This window comes from Podarcis muralis, chromosome 1, assembly GCF_964188315.1.
Source record: "Podarcis muralis chromosome 1, rPodMur119.hap1.1, whole genome shotgun sequence".
Lineage (NCBI taxonomy): Eukaryota > Metazoa > Chordata > Lepidosauria > Squamata > Lacertidae > Podarcis > Podarcis muralis.
In genome coordinates, this window is record NC_135655.1 from 35,785,701 (window position 1) to 35,805,490 (window position 19,790).

At 42.0% G+C, this 19,790-nt stretch overlaps 2 protein-coding genes across 16 annotated transcripts in view; one reads left to right on the forward strand and one right to left on the reverse strand.

Moving 5' to 3' along the window:
* Positions 1 to 7,796, forward strand: part of HECTD1 (HECT domain E3 ubiquitin protein ligase 1) — a 61,618-nt gene extending 53,822 nt beyond the window's left edge. For all 12 annotated transcript variants that reach the window (XM_077926154.1, XM_028721195.2, XM_077926166.1 and 9 more), the window contains 9 exons: positions 864 to 991; positions 2,269 to 2,470; positions 2,608 to 2,745; positions 2,871 to 3,478; positions 3,885 to 3,963; positions 4,075 to 4,168; positions 4,293 to 4,443; positions 6,151 to 6,295; positions 6,809 to 7,796. In XM_077926154.1, coding sequence (XP_077782280.1) covers positions 864 to 991; positions 2,269 to 2,470; positions 2,608 to 2,745; positions 2,871 to 3,478; positions 3,885 to 3,963; positions 4,075 to 4,168; positions 4,293 to 4,443; positions 6,151 to 6,295; positions 6,809 to 6,946 — 1,683 coding nt within the window. In that variant the 3' untranslated portion in view covers positions 6,947 to 7,796. The remainder of the gene's footprint in view (positions 1 to 863; positions 992 to 2,268; positions 2,471 to 2,607; positions 2,746 to 2,870; positions 3,479 to 3,884; positions 3,964 to 4,074; positions 4,169 to 4,292; positions 4,444 to 6,150; positions 6,296 to 6,808) is intronic.
* The window catches only part of AP4S1 (adaptor related protein complex 4 subunit sigma 1), a 29,594-nt gene continuing 17,291 nt past the window's right edge, over positions 7,488 to 19,790 (reverse strand). For all 4 annotated transcript variants that reach the window (XM_028721364.2, XM_028721373.2, XM_028721345.2 and 1 more), the window contains exon 6: positions 7,488 to 12,512. In XM_028721364.2, the coding sequence (XP_028577197.1) occupies positions 12,384 to 12,512 (129 nt within the window). In that variant the 3' untranslated portion in view covers positions 7,488 to 12,383. The remainder of the gene's footprint in view (positions 12,513 to 19,790) is intronic.

The window sequence follows — 19,790 nt, forward strand, 5'->3', positions numbered from 1 at the left end:
AATTTGTGAAGTTTGGGACTGTGTGCACACACCTCAGCCCAAGGCCGAGAGTGGGTTCTTGTCATCTGGGCAGCCCAGGACCTCCCTACACACTGCCTAGGCTTGCGCCCTGGGGAAGTAACTTCAGTGCTGCTAATGCAGTGGTTTCAACCCTCTTGACACAGACAGATGCCAACAGCAACAATGCCAAAAATCAGACAGAGTCCTCTTTCAGACTGACATCTTTATTCAAACTGGCTGTTGGTACCCCAACATGAACAAAAACAGCCGGTCCCACCTCAGAATCCTTTCTGCCGAGTTTGAAATCTTGAGTTTGAAATCAGTGGTGTTTGGGCCCATCATGCCAAAGATCAGATCAGGCTTCCTCAACCTTGGCCCTCCAATATTTTTGAGACTACAATTCCCATCATTCCTGACCACTGGTCCTGCTAGCTAGGGATCATGGGAGTTGTAGGCCAAAAAACATCTGGAGGGCCAAGTTTGAGGAAGCCTGGATCAGATGAAGTCACACCAAAGTCACATTTTGAATCTCCATCTTTATTCAGAATGGTGGTTGACAGCCCAATGTCCACAAAAACTGCCACCCCCACCCCCACCTTGGGAACCCTTGTGTCAAGTTGGGCGATGATATATTGAGACGTTTGAATGCATTTAGAACAAACCATTTTCTGCAACATACAGTAGTAGATTTTTATTTAATTATGACCATCCTATTTACAACAATTTTTTTTTTACAAAGTACAAAAACTAGTGGTATAAGGTGAGTGTGTAGGAAAATATGAATGCATAAATAGTTATTTATCCATCATACATTTTGTTCTTCAGAACATTGCATTTTAAACAGTGGGTGTATTAAATTACAGGAGCCATTGGCACTAGCAAGCGGAGCTCTGCCAGACTGGTGTGAACAGATAACTAGCAAGTGCCCTTTCTTAATTCCATTCGAAACTCGACAGCTGTATTTCACATGTACAGCATTTGGGGCATCAAGGTAAGAAACCTGACAAGCAAATTGCTTATTTGCTGCAGTTTCAGAATATTGAATCTCTTTAATGTCAGTATTTGGAAGATCAGTGTTTCGTTGTGAAGAAATTGAATTTTTAGGTAGTAAATCATCATCAACCTTTTATTCGACCGTCAGTCAGAAAAAAGTACATTTGTCAATACACAGTTAAAACATCCAGGAAAATTTTAGAACTTAGCCAACACTAAAATGGGCTAAACAAATAGCCCCATAACCTAAATAGAAGAATTCTGTTATGATATGGATGCTGTTTGGTTCGAAAATGGTTAACACTGTAAAGGTGGGGGACTCTGGTCTTTTATTTCTAACTATAGTCAAAAAGATCGTGACGAGGGGGTTCAGCTGGCATTTTTCTAGGAAGCAACTAGACTGCTATAAGAGGTGTTTTGGTTACAAATTTGCAAAATTTTCTATTCTGGCCGTTAACAACAAAATCTAGTTTTTGTGTGAATTGGGAGTATGGAAAATGTCTAATTGTGAGAGGACGTTTAGTGCACATTCTATTAAAAATAATTGATTCTTGGTTATTGGCCAATTGGAATTCAGAATTCCAAGGATAACCTTATGATTGGTTAGAGGGTTTGACTGAAGTGAATTTAAGTGCAGGCATGTCACTGTTTGAGGGTCAGATGAATGAGAGGAGTCAATCAGTTGGCCAGAGCCTAGGAAGAGGCAGAAAGATAATAAGGAAACACTGGTGTCAGAGGCTGAGGAAAGCTAACCAGGAGAGAGAGAGAGAGAGAGAGAGAGAGAGAGAGAGTGTCTGTCTTCAAGGCAGTTCTCCTGCATAGCCTCTGGCAAAAATGATAGCAACTGACAAAAGAGATCACAGTTGTGACAACAGCAACAGTGTGTGTGAATGGAAGGGACAGAGCAGCAGTGGCAGCATTGTGTTTGCTGGGATGGGGCAGGGTGAGGTGGTGTTGAGGTGGGGGTAGCTTGTGGCAGATATGTGTGCCATCTGTGGGAGACAGGGAGTGCCAACCCATGGTTCTCCCAGCCTTGCTCCACCCTGTCCCATTGAACTCTGTGCTGTTGCAAGGATATCACTTATTTTTTATTTATTTGAAATATTTCTTACCTATCCTTCACCCTAAGGTTGCAGGGTATTAACAATGATAAAATCTACAACTCATTTTTTGAAAGCAAACAGTGGCCTAAGGAAGGTCTCATTAAAAAGCTTTTCTGAGTCATGATGCATATGAGTTTTAAAGCAATGTATCTGCATTTTTTCCTGATACCAGAGCAATAGTGTGGCTGCAGAATCGACGTGAGGCCACTGTTGAGCGAACGCGAACTACAGGCACAGTGCGAAGAGATGATCCAGGAGAATTCAGAGTTGGGCGCCTTAAACATGAAAGAGTAAAAGTTCCACGTGGTGAATCCTTGATGGAGTGGGCAGAAAATGTAATGCAGATTCATGCAGACAGAAAGTCAGTCCTAGAGGTAAAATAGGTTCCTCTGAAAAAATATTACTTTACTGTGTCTCTCATTTGTGTAGTGTTAAGTGAGCACAGTTGTTTATTAGAAAAGATATATTCCAAAAGAATGCTAGTACTATTGTTGTGGTCTCTGGTTTCCAGGTGGAGTTTTTGGGAGAAGAAGGAACAGGATTGGGACCCACCTTGGAGTTTTACGCACTGGTGGCAGCAGAATTCCAGAGGACAGAACTGGGAGCATGGCTCTGCGATGATGACTTTCCGGATGATGAATCGCGTCAGGTATATTTTGTCTTAGTAATCAGTCAGTAGAGCTGATAAGATACATTCTGTTTGTGTATCTCTTGAAATACCTTAACACTTTCCTTCACTTTTTTTTTTTTTTTTTTTTATGTTTTAAAAAACAGGTGGATATAGGTGGCGGATTAAAACCTCCGGGATATTATGTACAGCGATCTTGTGGTCTGTTCACAGCACCATTTCCACAGGATAGTGATGAACTTGAAAGAATAACCAAACTTTTTCACTTTCTGGGGATTTTCTTAGCCAAATGCATCCAAGACAACAGACTGGTGGACTTGCCTATTTCTAAGCCGTTCTTTAAACTCATGTGCATGGGAGACATTAAAAGCAATATGAGCAAATTGATTTATGAGTCGCGGGGTGACAGAGACTTGCACTGCACAGAAAGTCAGTCAGAGGCGTCTACGGAAGAGGGCCACGATTCTCTCTCAGTAGGAAGCTTTGAAGAAGATTCCAAATCAGAATTTATCCTTGATCCACCAAAGCCTAAACCCCCAGCTTGGTTTAATGGGATTTTAACGTGGGAAGATTTTGAATTGGTAAACCCTCACAGAGCAAGATTTTTAAAAGAAATTAAAGACCTTGCAATAAAGAGACGTCTAATATTAAGCAACAAAGGACTTTCAGAAGATGAGAAAAATACTAAAATGCAGGAACTAATGATGAAGAACCCATCAGGACCGGGACCTTCTCTTAGCATAGAAGATTTAGGGTAAGGTATTACACTCACCCCCCTTTTGCTCATATATACATGTGGCCGCCTTGTGGAGTAATAAATTGACCTATGCATGTTTAGACATTTTGTTCCATACACTGAGAATTTTTTTTAAAAAGTGCTTTATCCATATCGTTTCTACTGTGTTCCTGTTTGGAATTTTCAAATTTTGTGAGATGATTCCCACTTAAGAGCAAACCAAACTGCCTTGTACAAACTCAGAACATTTCTCCATCTTGCTCAATATGATGCAAAGTGATTGAGGGCAGCATTTCAGAGTTTCAGACAGAATTCCCAACCCTTCCAGGAAATGCCAGGGATTGAATCTAGGCCCTCTTTCATGCAAAGCATGTCTTCTGCCACTATTGCTGTGTATCTACTAATTCCATCTCCTACCTTACAGGCTGAATTTCCAGTTTTGCCCTTCTTCCAGAGTATATGGCTTTACAGCAGTGGATCTTAAGCCTGGTGGTGAAGATGAGGTAGAGGAAAAATTCTTAATATGAGAGAGTTAAATATTACTTGATTTCCCCAAAATTCTTCTGTGATGTAATGTAAACATTCTCTGTCCATTTACATCGATTTCGTTACAGTTGGTTACTATGGATAATGCAGAGGAGTATGTGGATCTGATGTTTGACTTCTGCATGCATTCTGGCATACAGAAACAGATGGATGCTTTTAGAGGTATGTAACTGACTAGCATATATGGGCTGTTTAACCATTTAAAGGAAATATTTATCAGTTAAGGAATTTCAAACATAACATGGTTCTCAGCTCGTGCTTATGCTTTTTTACTTTTTGTTTCAAGATGGCTTCAACAGAGTCTTTCCAATGGAAAAGCTGAGTTCCTTCAGTCATGAAGAAGTGCAGATGATTCTTTGTGGAAATCAGTCACCGTCGTGGGCAGCTGAAGATATAATCAACTACACAGAACCTAAACTTGGCTACACTCGAGACAGGTACTTTACCCAGTGGCAAGATATTTGCACTACTTTCAGGACTTGGCAACAAGGAATTGTGGGGTGTTGACACTGAAAATGCGTGGCAAGTGCAGAAAATTCAATCTAGATAATTACACCTGACAGCTTCTAGGAGCCTCTGGTAAGAGCTGAGTGCAGGGTGGGGGACCAAAGGTAGACAGGCTACCCCAGAAGTAGCATGACGTGTCCCCCACCAGAGGTACTACCCCTCACCTAACACTCCATACACTCCTCTGGATATGAGTGTGTTGTTAATCAGTGGTGCTTCGCTTGAGCAGCACTTGCTATCCAAATGCATATGCCACTGATCTCCCAGTGGGTGGCAGGCTTGCATACCCAGACACTTTTCCCACATTGATGTTTATGGCTGGATAGTTCTATCAAGCTGTCTCTGAATGCTTCATTATTAAGCTGGCTAGAACAAGCAAGGTTTTTTTCTTCTTCACATGTACCAGGTCTCCTGCATAAAGTGTGGAGGAGATACACAGCAAGTGTAAAACACAAGATAAAAGGGAACTTTTGTCACTCCCTCACTGTAGCAATTCATTTGAAGGTGCCTGCTTTTAAAAATGTAATTTGTCTGTTATGAAAAGAAAACAGAAAATACTTTTAGAAAATCACAGTAAATGGACTATTGTCAAGCAACTTGGTTTGATCTGTTTGGTGCAGTAATAAAACAAAACCAGATTTTTATAGTTCACTGAACTGATGTCTACATGGGTACATCTCAATTGTGCAATCTGTCTTCCTTTGTGGGGGGGGGATGTTGGGCAGGGGAAGGTAAATAAGATAAGGCTTAAAAGTACACGGCTAGGTATTGCCTCACAATGTTCTGAGCATTGGTCCACCTCATGCAGACTTGAAACTAGATGCTTGTATGCCGTTTTCATGGTCTGTGTAGGTAATGAGGAGGAGACTGCTGTAGGAGTGAACACACAATAAGTAAATAAACTTTCATGCCAGCAAAGAGGAAGACAGGGAAATGCTATGTTTACATACTAACATAGTCATGTAATATTTGGCAAACATTTCTTTAATAATAATCTCCCCGCCCCCGAACAAAAATAAAGTGTACCTACAGACATATCTTTATCTTCAAATCTTTATCTTCAGATGCTAAATTTTGATAAGGTGATTTATTTATGAATTTAATATAGTAACATTATGGAGCAGCTGAGTAACAAACCATGGCCTTTGGTTTAAGATTTGTTTCAGTCCAGACAAACCACTTTTGGCTTCATATCATGGTTGGTTTGGAGCAAAAACAAACCACAATTCCCAGTTTGACTGTAATGCTGCTAAACCAGGTGCATGGTTTGTTGCTTGTGCTAGGGGAAGAGTGAAGTGGGTACAGTGGTACCTTGATTCCCGGACAGCTTAGTTGTCAAACAAATTGGCTCCTGAGCACCGCAAACCCTGAAGTAAGTGTTCCCATTTGTGAATGTTTTTGGAAGCTGAACGTCCAACGTGACTCCCGATTGAGTGTAGGAAGCTCCTGCAGCCAGTTGGAAGCTGCGCCTTGGTTTTCAAACAGTTTCGGGAATCGAACGGACTCCCGGAATGGATTAAGTTCAAGAACCAATGTACTGTGATGTGCAGATGCAGTGTGTGCATGCTCATGCACTAGTTCAACACTGGTTTGATTACTGTAGGTATATTTAAAATCTGTTCTGTTTTGTACTTTAGCCCTGGATTCCTGAGATTCGTTAGAGTTTTGTGTGGCATGTCTTCCGATGAAAGAAAAGCATTCCTGCAATTCACAACTGGCTGTTCAACACTTCCCCCAGGAGGCCTGGCTAATCTACATCCCCGTCTCACTGTTGTACGCAAGGTATGGCCATTTCTTAAAAGTTTTGACTATATATCTAAGCAAAGGTGTGTTAGATATTTTTTATGAAGTCTTGTCTTTGAGATAGCTCACACATTTGTACTCAGAAGATGGCTTGCACTCCACAAGGTGCTTGTCAGGTCTTTGGCAGAGGTCTTCATGGATCCTGTTAATGCAGGGGTCAGCAAAATTTTTCAGCAGGGGGCCAGTCCACTGTCCCTCAGACCTTGGGGGGGGGGGGGCGGACAAGTAGATTACCTTCCCACCGGAGCGGTACCTATTAAACGGCATTACCATGTGCTGCTCTGGTTCGCCAGAAGCGGCTTAGTCATGCTGGCCACATGACCTGGAAGCTGTCTGCGGACAAACGTCGGCTCCTTCGGCCTATAGAGTGAGATGAGCGTGCGACTGGACCTAACGGCCAGGGGTACCTTTACCTTTAACAACACAGAATTGAAAAAGAAATGTGTGCTACACTCACTATTTTAAAAGTTGATTGTGGATTTTTATTCACAGGTTGATGCTACGGATGCAAGTTACCCATCTGTGAATACATGTGTGCACTACCTTAAGTTGCCTGAGTATTCTTCTGAAGAGATTATGCGAGAGCGCCTGCTAGCTGCTACCATGGAGAAAGGCTTTCATCTCAACTGAGCTGATGAATAGGACACAGGATATGACAAACTGGTTTTGCATTGATAACTAGTGAAGCCTCTTGTGTTGTATGTGCAGAAAATACAATCTCCACGCTGTGCTCTACTGAGACTTGCCTTTCCCCCACCCCATCCATGAGGCTTTGGAAACACATGGAAAAATTGTTAGCTGCTAATGAAACAAATCCCAATGAATTACACAGCCAGCAAGAAAAAGGCAAGAACACTGTGTGATGCTTCCAAGGGCTTGTGCAACCAGAAGCTGAAGCAAATGTTTGACTGTTCCAAAGAGCAGATCTGCCGATTTTCAGTGTTCACTGATACAAGATTTATAACAGTGTATTTGTGTAAAGTTTAGTGTTTAATACCCTGTACACTACAGTTGCCATCACTGATCCCTGTTTTGCTGGCTTTAAGCTAACTGATCAGAAATCTGCTTCCATAAAACTTAGTCATTGGGCATCTCAAGCTTTCTTTCCTTCCTTTCCTTCCTTTCATGGTGCCTGCACTATAGGAGTATGCTAGTGTTGGGGGGGGGGGTGTTTGCGTATAATCATGCACAACCTTTTATTATTATTTCAAGTGGGAATACATTTTGATTTCTAAATGCCCTGCTATAAAGATTAAATCCTTGTATGTGTGTATGTGTGTGTGCGTGCAGCTCAACAATAAAGCTTTTAAAAGACACTGATCCCTGGTGCAAGGCCCACTTTAAAGCAAGTTTTACTTTTGGTTGTATTTTCTTTGTATATTAAAAACATTTATTTAACTTGTTGCAGTTTGAAGTTTAAAAAAAGATTTCCAATGTGTATGCTCAACATTAATCATTAAAAAGTTTGCAGCGTATGAAACCGCTTACTAGTTCTTCTGTTATGTTGGTATGCAGAATAGTGCCTTGAATTCTAATGCTTTATTTCTTCAAATAAAAATACTTGGTCTTGTACTACACAGTTCTGTTTCCAAACCTCCTCTAAAAGTGCAAAAAGGGCTCCAAATATCAGTGTTTTTTTAAAAATCAGGTCAGTTGTATAGCAGGTGGCTGTTATGCATTATGTCCCATGAGCCAGTTGCTTTGCCCTACAATGTATTACATTTACAGTTCCTTGCAGCTTTGCCAGGTGAATTTTAGCATTAGTTAATAAACTCCAGACCAGTTCTTTAAATTGCATTTGCTGATTTATTTAGAAGCAATCCATGCAAAACCATTTCTGATTCAAGGTAGTTTTGAATCTGGTAGTTTTTGGTATTTCTTCTTAGACAAGGCATTCTGCACGCTTGCAGAGTTAAATGTCCCCCTTCTTCCTGCGGCCCATAATGTTTGCTTGAAGCCACTCCTGAGAGTCAGAGATCCTTCATAGTTGTAAGCTTGCATTGTCACTAGCACAGCAAACAAATAGTCAGGTGGTTTTAAATCTTGCTAGCCTGACTGGCCTATTGACCACAGCAATATTTTAAATAAAGGATAACTCCTGGTTTGTGTTAATTTGAAAGAACCTATCTTGCAAATATGGTAATTCTTCACTAGTAAATGTAGTTGGATTTTTCTTATATAACTAAAATGCAATGATAGTCTTTTACAGTGAAGATTGGTTTTGCACATAATTTAATAGCTGCAGAATCTAACATTATTGAAAAACATCAGCAACTCATATATTTGCAATATCAGGCCTTATATCCTTGTATAACCAGTGTCAAGTTCACAGTGTTTTGATACTTTGCTGGCACAAGAGTGCTTATATCATAGAATCATAGAATTGGAGTAGGGAGGGATACCGAGGGTAATCTAGTCCAATTCCCTACAATGCAGGAATACCCCAATGAAAACATTGCTTTCTTGACAAACTTATATAATACATTTACCATTATTATCAAAACCTGAATGCAAAGCAAAAACTTTAAAGGTAAGATTGACAGTAATCATTCTTACTATACCATTCTGTTTATGCATTACATTAGTAGGATATGACACATACAGACATATTTTGGTTAACCTTGATGATGAAATTATATTCTTTTCTATAGAACTGATGCACCATTATGTTGAGATAAATTACTCTCCATAGCACCAACTGCTTAATCTCCAGGTGCTTTTAGTTCACCAGAGGAATTCACTCTTTCTTAACATTCACAACAAGCCGATTTCAATCACTGCTAGTTCAGCACTTTAGCAATCAAGCTGTAAATCCACTATACAAAAATGGGTTGTCCGCAAACAAAGGCAGCTATTTAAACTGAATGCAGGGAAGTGCCCTTATTGGAGGTTAGAATAATTAATATTCCAGAATACAGTCATTTCCCCAAGTGCTTATAACGCCTAATTTGTTGCATTACTGCTGGTAAGATTGTTTTCGGAACTGACCTATTAGGATATTTAATAATCCACTCTTAGGTGTGTTGAATTATCCTGTAATTTTTATGTGTCTCTGTAGAGTTGTCAAGAGTCAATCAAGAGATGCATCTTCATAATAAGCCATGAAAAGATGCCTCTCTTCTTCTCCACACTCTTTGTAAGAGTTGCACAGAGTGAGCAGTTGGATGACAGGAGCAGCAGCTACATTGGCTCGAACTACTTCAAGCCCCTTTAAAGTACAGGGATGATTTTTGAGTTGATACCCAAAAAGCCAATTATCATGTAGGTTATCTTCAAGGTAAGTCATGGTAGCACTTCTTGGACTTGTGTGCCTTCCACTAAAGGTAAAAGTAAAGGGACCCCTGACTGTTCAGTCCAGTCGCAGATGACTCTGGGGTCGCGGCGCTCATTTCGCTTTACTGGCCGAGGGAGCCAGCTTTTGTCTGCAGACAGCTTCCGGGACATGTGGCCAGCATGACTAAGCCGCTTCTAGCAAACCAGAGCAGCACATGGAAACGCCGTTTACCTTCCTACCGGAGTGGTACCTATTTATTTACTTGCACTTGACGTGCTTTCGAACTGCTAGGTTGGCAGGAGCAGGGACCGAGCAACAGGAGCTCACCCCGTCGCAGGGATTCGAACTGCTGACCTTCTGATCAGAAAGCCCTAGGCTCTGTGGTTTAGACCACAGCACTACCTGCTGTGTGCCTACTGCGTGCCTAACCTTTAATACCCCAGGTCCTGTGTCTAATATGTTTACAGCAGTAGGCCCCACTCCCTTAACCCATCCACTGTGAAGAGTGGAGATTGCTTGAGCAGTTGCTACTTCATAATCTTCACTTGGAGCTCTAGTTCTCATTAAAGGTGTATGCAATGTTGAGCCAGACCCATTCATTTTGCTAGACATTAATTTCATTCAGCAATGCATCTGACATTAAACTACAGAAATGGGTTGCTAGTAAGAAAACATTCTCTGTTGATGTATGGATGGGATAAGAGAAACAGTTTAGATGAAGCTCCTGGGCCAGGTCCATAAATTTCTTTAGAATAGGTCCTGCCCAGCAGCAGTAATTGGCCTCTTGGGTGTTAAGTGACAGAACTCAGTGGTCACTCAATCCCAACCTCTATTTTTTTTCCTTCTAAATACCTTAGCGTCCCAGGAAGCCACATCTATCCCCACCATTGCACTTGGAAGAATCTACGAAACCATCACTAAGCACCATAACAGTAGCATTGTACCATTGAGCACTGAAAGATGCAATGAGGCTAGTAAGCTCCTCAATACTAGCCAGATAGGCAATTAGTCTTCCTAAGCTAACTCCAGATGAGGAACGTCTCTGTGCCCCACTCCTACCATGAATCGGAAGAAATGCCATCCTGACTTAGCCGCCTGGCTTCTTGACACAGTGAATCAAGCAGCTTCCACCAGTCCTACGTGGAGTAAGCAAACACACAAGAATTGTAAACACATTTGAAGAAGGCAGAGCTAACCCATCAATAGCTGTATCTCTCGTTCTTCAACACAATGCAAAGGAAGGATTTCACAGAGTTGATCAGTCCCATTTCTTTGTTTTCCGCCTATAGCTTCTGTCTCTCTCTCTCCAAGGATGGTGGAGAAGAAAACCTGTGTGTGATAATTAGTTCCTTATCCCACTCTGGTCTTGCATTTGGGGGATGTTTTCCCCTTAGTACCCCAGACTACATTAACAAGTGAAAGCATCAGGGAGATGGAGGCAGTTGTCTGCATTGTAGATAAGTTGGACCTATTCAAGTAGGTGGTTTTCCAGCAGGATTTTGGTCAAAAGCATAAAAACTCTTCAGCTTAATCAGGGGGACAAAGAGAATTTGCTTACAGCTCTCAAGCTAGTGGATGAAACGGGATCAGTAGCCTATTTTTCAGAAGTGTTTGATTACATGATGAGATGGAGCCTCCTCAAAGGTAGGGTACATGGAGGACCCTAGTAAAATGTTTATATACTTTCCATGGTATTCTGAAAGTGTTACAAGTTCACTTTCTACATGCCCTGGTCATGGTGCTTTCAAAGGTTTTCTCCCCAGAGACTGGCCTCAAGAAGCCAACAGATAGAAGATAACATTCACTGTGTTCTGCACTTGCTATTCAAGCTTCCTCGAGAACCTCAATATGCTCTAGGAGAGCTATCTTGTCATCTAAGTAGCTCCAAGCTCTGTATCCCCTGACAACAACTATTACACCCAATCTACATAAAATACTTCCCCGCAGATATATCTTCAAACTTTGTTTTAGTTTTCTTCAAAAGGTTTTTATATCCACATACAATCTGGAACCCTCTATGGAAGTGAAAAGTTTATGGTTAGACCAAACTTAGGGAAACAGTCCCTGAAGGTGCTAAATCATCTATCTGATCATCACATCTTTTCTGCCAATCTTTTCATCTTCAGTCTCAGTTCAATCCCTCCTGGCCCAGGTACAAGTTTCCATTCCAGGGAGGTCATGGAAGAGATCAGAGATCTGAAGATAACCTATTGAGCCTCGCCCCCACTTTGGAATTAGGGGAGGAATCACGCAAGTTCAGTGAACAATGGAGCCTTTTCACCAAAGTCAAATGGAGACTTACACAGGGTGTTAACTCTTAAAGACTAATACATTTATTAAGGTATAAGGTTTTGTGGTTGAGGGTCCACTTTCAGATACAATGGATGCTAGAGTTCTGCAATTTAGGCAAACATGGTTGCTTTTGCATGTAGTCAAAGCACGCCTGTCTATTTTTTTTAGCATTTCCCAGCCTGCCTTATTAATTTTGTCTGATGAAAAGAGAGACACAGATATGTTATTAAAAAGTCTATTTATTTCACCAGCTGGATTACAGGCTACACAGTGAGAATATTTTGTTATCTTAAAAACTTAAAGCAGTAACTAATTAACCTTTCGCAGGTAGATAGTAAAGGTGTGGCACTTGCTTCCTTCAGTTGTCTTTTAGCATGAAAAGGTTCAGTTCAGCCCATTTGGAATGTTGCAAGACTAGCCTTTGAATCCTCAGAGTTCATTGTTCCTTCTTTCTGTTTTGAAGAATTCTGTGCGAACACACCCTTCACTGGCATAGTCTTCCTAGCTTTCAGCCATTTTGTCAAGAACAAGAAGAGGTGCGAGAATTCTGGTCTTATTGGTTTCTACAATGCAACCATTTAATACCATTTCATCCAAAATTATGTGCACTCTGTCCAATTTGAACATGATCTGTGTACATATAAAGTTAAGGAATTTCTTTTGGAATAAGCAGGACTAAACTGGAAAATGCCAGAACTCAAATTTGTTTTTTTTTAATCTAAGTGCTTAACAGATGAACTTTCTAATGAGTTTTTTGGTAACTGCAAAAACTATAACATTGTAATGCCAGTTTCACAACCAACTATACAGCTATTGTGTATAATGGTATGTAAATTAAAAGAGCTGTAGAAAAGAGAAACAGCAGAAGTAACAAATGATGTTGGTTAACACCAATCTTATTCTAACAGCTACCAGCCTATTGTGACTTGCATTGAGAGAGCCAATCCAGAGTAATTGTGTAAAGTCTCACTGAAAAGCTTGATTTTCAGATTAATTTTTAAAGTGCTTCGATATGTTTAGCAGTTGCTTAGCAAAGTGACCATTCAGAACACAAGGGAAATAATGGTTAACAAATTCTGCTAAGGCAAATCAGTGACAAGAAATCAGTCTCATGTTTCCCCAAAATGTTCCTGGGAATTGTAGTCTGAGGGGAGTCACCCTGGACAGAGATCCCTAGTCCCCTATTTTCCCCATAGTAGTGTAATTATATGTGTAAATGAGGTGGAATCAGTGCTGAAAAGACATTCTTCCTCTGCTTAAGTGCTCAAATGAAAAATTTGTGTATCCAGCTTTCAGTCCCTCACGGTTCCAGACATGCCTTAACTTGCAAACAGCTGTACTGAGAAAACATCACAACTGCTTGAAAAAACCCTTCCTATCTTTCGTTTGACCTGCTGAAGGTATCTTCTTACTGCATTAAAGTATTTACCGCATATGGTGGAAATACGGTTGCACTGAAATGTAAGAATCCATACCAGCCTTTCCCAACCTGGTGCTCGCCAGATCTTTTCAACTAGATCTTTGGGACTACAACTCCCATCAGCCCCAGCCAGAACAGCTGTGTAATCTGAAATTTAAAAGAGGTCCGCAGAGATCTAACATTACAGTACTACTAACTTAGCTAGCAAATAGCTAGAACACGTTCTGTATTGATCGCAGCACTCCCCACCTGAAAACAAAACGAAGCCCCCCGTACAAAGAGTAAAGAATCTCAACATTTGCTTCCTTGGTTCAGGATCTGATGAGACATGCATTCCGTCTTACTGTCAAGTGTTTTTAAAATGTTTCTACAGAGATAACTGGAGGTTGGTATTATGACTGGAAGCCCAAAGAGGCTTCTTTTCTCCCCCAGTGAGATATGAGCTGCCCCACCCTGTTGGGCAGCATTCCACAACTAGCTACTCTTCATTCCACCAACAAGTACTTCATCTGCTATTGGGAATCAAGTGACTGCAGCTCATAGTGCGTCCCTCCCCACTCAGGCTGTTCCTTCCTCATCTCCCCGAGCTGCTCTTCCCAAAGGTGCAGGGCAAGTTGCTTGGTTCTTTTAGACACTCTTGTGAAAGCCTTGCAGCTAAACGATGCCACTCCTTTGCAGACAGCATCGGTCCAACGCCCAACCCTCACTTAAAAATGAATCAGAATCTAATTTCATTTATCTTTTTAAATGAAATTTTACCAAAACTTTCAGAGAGTAAACCAGGAATTTTCACATCAGGATTATACTGCAGTCATATATTGAAAGAATATTAATTGGCTATATGCAGGGAGATAAACTAGCAACAAACCTGTACAGTACTAATGTTTGCTAATCTTTTGGGGAAACCAATATAATAAATATTACTACTTCCTTTTTATAGATGGGAACCTTAGGCTGCAATGCTCAGTTCAGCTGGGCTAAACTGAGTGGCAGAGCCACTACCATATCTGAAGCCCACATGCTTGCCCTGGCCAGAGTGGAAGGTGGTAATTTGAGCATTTCAGCTGCACTAGCTCCAGTTGAGAGGCCCAGATCAGGCCCACTGCTAGTAGCTTAGTTGGCCTAACTCCACCCTTGGGATTTTAAATCTCAGTGATCTGAGGTTAAGATATATCACTAAACCTGTAACTGTATATTAATTAATTAACTAACACCGCTGTCCCATTCATTCTCCAAAGAGCGCAGGTCACTATATATTATCTTACCCCTTCCCATTTTATCCTTACAACAATCCAGTGAGGTAGGTTAGGTTGAAAGAGAGGGACTGGCTCAGGTCCACCCAGCAAACTTTATGCTGAGTATGAACTTGAACTTGCATCTTCCTTGGTAACTACGGCTGGTCACTAAACATTTTGTGTATTTACCATTGAAGGAACAGGCTGTAATAATACATGATTAAAAAAATAAATAAAAGACACAGGATTGCACAAAATGGGTGCTATACATATAAGGGTGTTTGCTTGTTAATATCTGCTCTAAATTGCTATGTTCAATCTGGAACTTCATGGTACTGGGAGTGAACTATATTATGTGAAGGTACTATGGAGTATTTGAGGACTCCACCTTCTTTCTCTCACACACATAAGGCAGCTGAGGAACGGAAGAGAGAAAAGTTTGAGTTCACCAAGAAGAGAGAAGAACGGGGGGTGGGGGTGGGTTGTAACAATATTTGAGCATGCCTAGAAGGCCGTTGGAAAAGACTCTGTTTCGTTACCTTCTATTTGCACCCATTTCTCCTGGTTAAAACGGGGGGGGGAGCCCTGTTTAGTAGTAAGTTAGTAAGTAAGTAAGTAAGTAAGTAAATAAATAAATAAATAAATATTAATTATTTGTACCCCGCCCATCTGGCTGGGTTTCCCCAGCCACTCTGGGTGGCTCCCAACAAAACACTAAAATACAATAATCTATTAAACATTAAAAGCTTCCCTAAACAGGGCTGCCTTTAGATATCTTTTAAAAGTTTGGTAGTTATTTTTCTCTTTGACATCTGGTGGGAGGGCATTCCACAGGGCGGGTGCCACTACCGAGAAGGCCCTCTGCCTGGTTCCCTGTAACCTCACTTCTCGCAATGAGGGAACCGCCAGAAGGCCCTCGGCACTGGACCTCAGTGTCCAAGCAGAACGATGGAGGTGGAGATGCTCCTTCAGGTATACTGGACCGAGGCCATTTAGGGCTTTAGAAGTCAGCACCAACACTTTGAATTGTGCTCGGAAATGTACTGGGAGCCAGTGTAGGTCTTTCAAGACCGATGTTATATGGTCTTGGCGGCGGCTGCCGCATTTTGGATTAGTTGTAGTTTCCGGGTCACCTTCAAAGGTAGCCCCACATAGAGTGCATTGCAGTAGTCCAAGCGAGAGATAACCAGAGCATGTAGCACTCTGGCGAGACAGTCCACAGGCAGGTAGAGTCTCACTCAGCCTGCATACCAGATGGAGCTGATAAACAGCTGCCCTGGACACAGAATTGACCTGTGCCTCCATGGACAGCTGCGAGTCCAGAATGACTCCCAGGCTGTGCACCTGGTCCTTCAGGGGCACAGTTACCCCATTCAGGACCAGGGAGTCTCCCACACCTGCCCGCCTCCTGTCCCCCCAAAATAGTACTTCTGTCTTGTCAGGATTCAACCTCAATCTGTTAGCCGCTATCCATCCTCCAACCGCCTCCAGACACTCACACAGGACCTTCACCGCCTTCACTGGTTATGATTTGAAAGAGAGGTAGAGCTGGGTATCATCCGCATACTGATGAACACCCAGCCCCAACCCCCTGATGATCTCTCCCAGCAGCTTCATGTAGATGTTGAAAAGCATGGGGGAGAGGACAGAACCCTGAGGCACCCCACAAGTGAGAGCCCAAGGGTCTGAACACTCATCCCCCACCACCACTTGCTGGACACGGCCCAGGAGGAAGGAGCGGAACCACTGTATGACAGTGCCCCCAGCTCCCAGCCCCTCTAGACGCTCCAGAAGGATGTTATGGTTGATGGTGTCAAAAGCCACTGAGAGATCCAGCAGAACTAGGAAACAACTCTCACCTTTGTCCCTAGCCCGCCGGAGATCACTGACCAGTGCAACCAAGGCAGTTTCAGTCCCATGATGAGGCCTGAATCCCGACTGGAAGGGATCCAAATGGTCCGCTTCTTCCAGGCATGCCTGGAGTTGTTCAGCAACCACTCGCTCAATCACCTTGCCCAAGAATGGAAGATCTGAGACTGAGCGATAGTTAGCCATATTGGCAGCATCTAAAGATGGTTTTTTAAGAAGCAGTTTGATAACCGCCTCTTTTAGCAGGTCTGGGAAGGCTCCCTCACAGAGAGAAGCATTCATGATCCCGCGAAGCCCATCGCCCAGCCCTTCCCGGCTAGCTTTTATAAGCCAGGATGGGCAAGGATCAAGGAGACAGGTGGTTGGTTTCACTCGTCCAAGCAGCCTGTCCACATTTAGGGAAGCTTTTGATGTTTAACAGACCACTGTATTTTAATATTCTGTTGGAAGCCGCCCAGAGTGGTTGGGGAAACCCAGCCAGATGGGTAGGGTATAAATAATAAGTTGTTGTTGTTAATTATTGTTGTTGTTGGGGTTTTTTTTTTAAAAAAAACAACCCTCAGTGTTGTTTATCCATCCCTGCTACATTCAAACCTCTGCCATTTTAGGAAACTGCCATTTCCCTCTCAGTGTTTCTCCATCCTTGCTTTACTCAAACTTCTGTCATTGTTGTAAACAATGCAGTGCAGAAACTGTCACACATAGCGAGACCCTTTTCCCCCCTTCACCAAGGCCTCCCCTTAACCTCCCAAAGTCATTTCCATCCTTTTTCTTCCTGCCCTTCCTCCCGCCACTCACGGCCTTTAGAACCTTAGGAAATAGGCAATGAATACAGCACAGTGGTGAACTAGTGCAAATACAGTATAGACAGAAGAGAAATTGCAAAATTGCTATAATTTAAATAAAACTACCCTACATCTCACCACATAAGGGAAGACTGTGACCAGGTGACCTGTCTCTGCTGCCCTATTGCTCAATGTTTATGACCAACTTCAAAGCCTCCACGTTTCCTTCTTAAGGTTATTTATCTTTAAATAAAACTCTGAACTGCTCTTCAAATAGAGGGCAAGGGGCTAATAAAGGTAGGCTGTATGAACATGCTTTGAAATATATATTTTCAAACACAAGGCCGAAATATAATTTGGCGATATATCTACTTACCACTGATGATTTCTATACCTAGTATTTTCTCAAGTTTCATAGAGCCAGATGTGTCACCCCAAGACAAAAGAGTTTTTGGCTCAGTGACTGGCATAGCTATTTCAGTCACTAAATATATTTGCTTCCATTAGCATATACTTCAAAAATACCTGTGTTTTATTAGAAGCATTGTGCATTGATGTGATTTAATGCCTGGGCATTAAGTTGGTTCTGGCAAATATTTTCTTACCAAAGCTTTTGGCCTTTAAGTGTTGATGGACTGCAACTGAAAAGTGGCAAGTCTTTAGCTCAAAGGTGAGGAAACTGTCCTGCAGCAGGGCCCCCACCCCCCAAGATTGATGACAAAACCAGTGATGCTACTGCTATGAGATCTTAGGTCTCAGCACATATAAATGAGTGCTCTGACCTCCCAGCAATGGTGGCACATGTGAGGGAAAGGTACCTTTGAGGAGAGGGCTTTCCTCAACACCTCAACAGTGGGATAGAATGAGAGGTTCCTCAGACTGAGCAGAAGAAGAGAGACAGAGGTTTTCCTCCCCATCACAGCATGCAGCTGGGAGAAGTTCCCTTCCTCCCAGCCCATCACAGTGATGGGAAGGGAAAATGCCATCTCTGATTTTAAGAAAGTGTTATCTGAATAGCAAAGAGTGTGGTTTTCCTTCCTAGCCTACTGCTGGGCTTGGAAGAGAGGAACCTCTCCTCCAGCTTAGCATGATGTTGATCTGCAGTAAAGAGAGGTCATTGTGCCCATTGGGATGGAGAGGAGATCAGAGGGAGGCTGTGGAGGGGTAAGTCAGGGTGTCAGCGGCCCTGCAACGCTGCCAACCCAGGGCTCCACTAATCTTGCCACCGTCACTGTGGGAATGTCACGGACTGCATCTTCCTGCACGAGGCATCACTATTGGACTTTTTTTTCTTTAAGTAATGTTGTGAAGGTTGCGTGTCAGCCCCAGTCTCTGCCTAGCAGTAGCAATATTCCAGGGGGGTTCCAGGCACTTACCCGGGTTCTGTTTCTGTTGGGAAAATCAAAGCACAATGGAAGCTAGTGTCTTTACGATATAAGGTTTATTGTACACCTGCTTACATCTTCAATGCAGGGAGTGCCTGTGTGTTAGCTAAATTCAGTAATTTCTCCTGAAAATGGATATGTTCTTCTTAAATGCTTTTATGTAATGTAATGCACAGCACCAACCTATGTTTCTTTACTTAGATGTCAGTCAAGCTGTGCTCAAAGAGTAATACTTACAAGTACACGTGCATGGGAGTGCGACCTAGGCAGCAATTCATACTTTTCAGAGCAGGTCATCTATGTCTTATTTTCATGTGAAAAACTGCGCTCTTGTTCCTTACACAGAAGTACAGGCATTAAAAAATAAAGTACTCCCACTCCAGATCCGTTTTGCCACACCAAACTTGATGTGATAACTTTCAACTGTTGCTTTTGTAATCTTTTTTAATGACTCATCTCTCCCAGATATCAGCACCTACTGCAGTTGTTTTAAAGAGCTTAATACAATTCCACCCACTTCTCCATGCACATAGCTGGGACTTGTCAAATACACCAGCATGCTAAGTAGCAAAACTTGAGATTTTAATTTATGGGGGGTAGTGATGGAATGCTTAAATTCTGGCTATTTCCACAAAGATGTATTTTTTATTTTATTTTGCTGTATTGCAGTTACAATACTGAAAACATTTTGCTTCATGTGTACTCTTAATTAAGAGGATACTAATAAGCTTCCTCTTTAAGTGGAATCCTGACTTAAATGTAATGGAGCCTCCCTTTCATTGCAAAATTTCCTTCCCTAAGATTAGATTAAGAGTCCCATTCTCTACCGACTGAGCTAATCATACAATTATTTAGCATGCAATTAGGAGAGTGTTTGTAATGTCACCCTTTAATTGTCTTACTTCCATCAACACAGGTGGTGTTGTTGTTGTTGGTTTCTCAGGACCATCCACTTCTGATGCTACCCTCACTGCTCTCCAATCCAAAAAGGGTAGAAGTGGGAGAATCTGGGTTGTGAAATTGCCAAATCCTGAGCCCTGCTGATCTCATGCTGATGATGGTAGAATGTGTCAGGACAGCTACAGGGAAACATAGTGTACCATTTCCGGGGTTGGCATATTTTTCACCCAGGGGTATGTTAGGGGATTCAAGTCTCACCTGGAATGTCCCCTTTTGTCTTCCCCAAATATTACAGACGTAGTTCCATTTCCCTT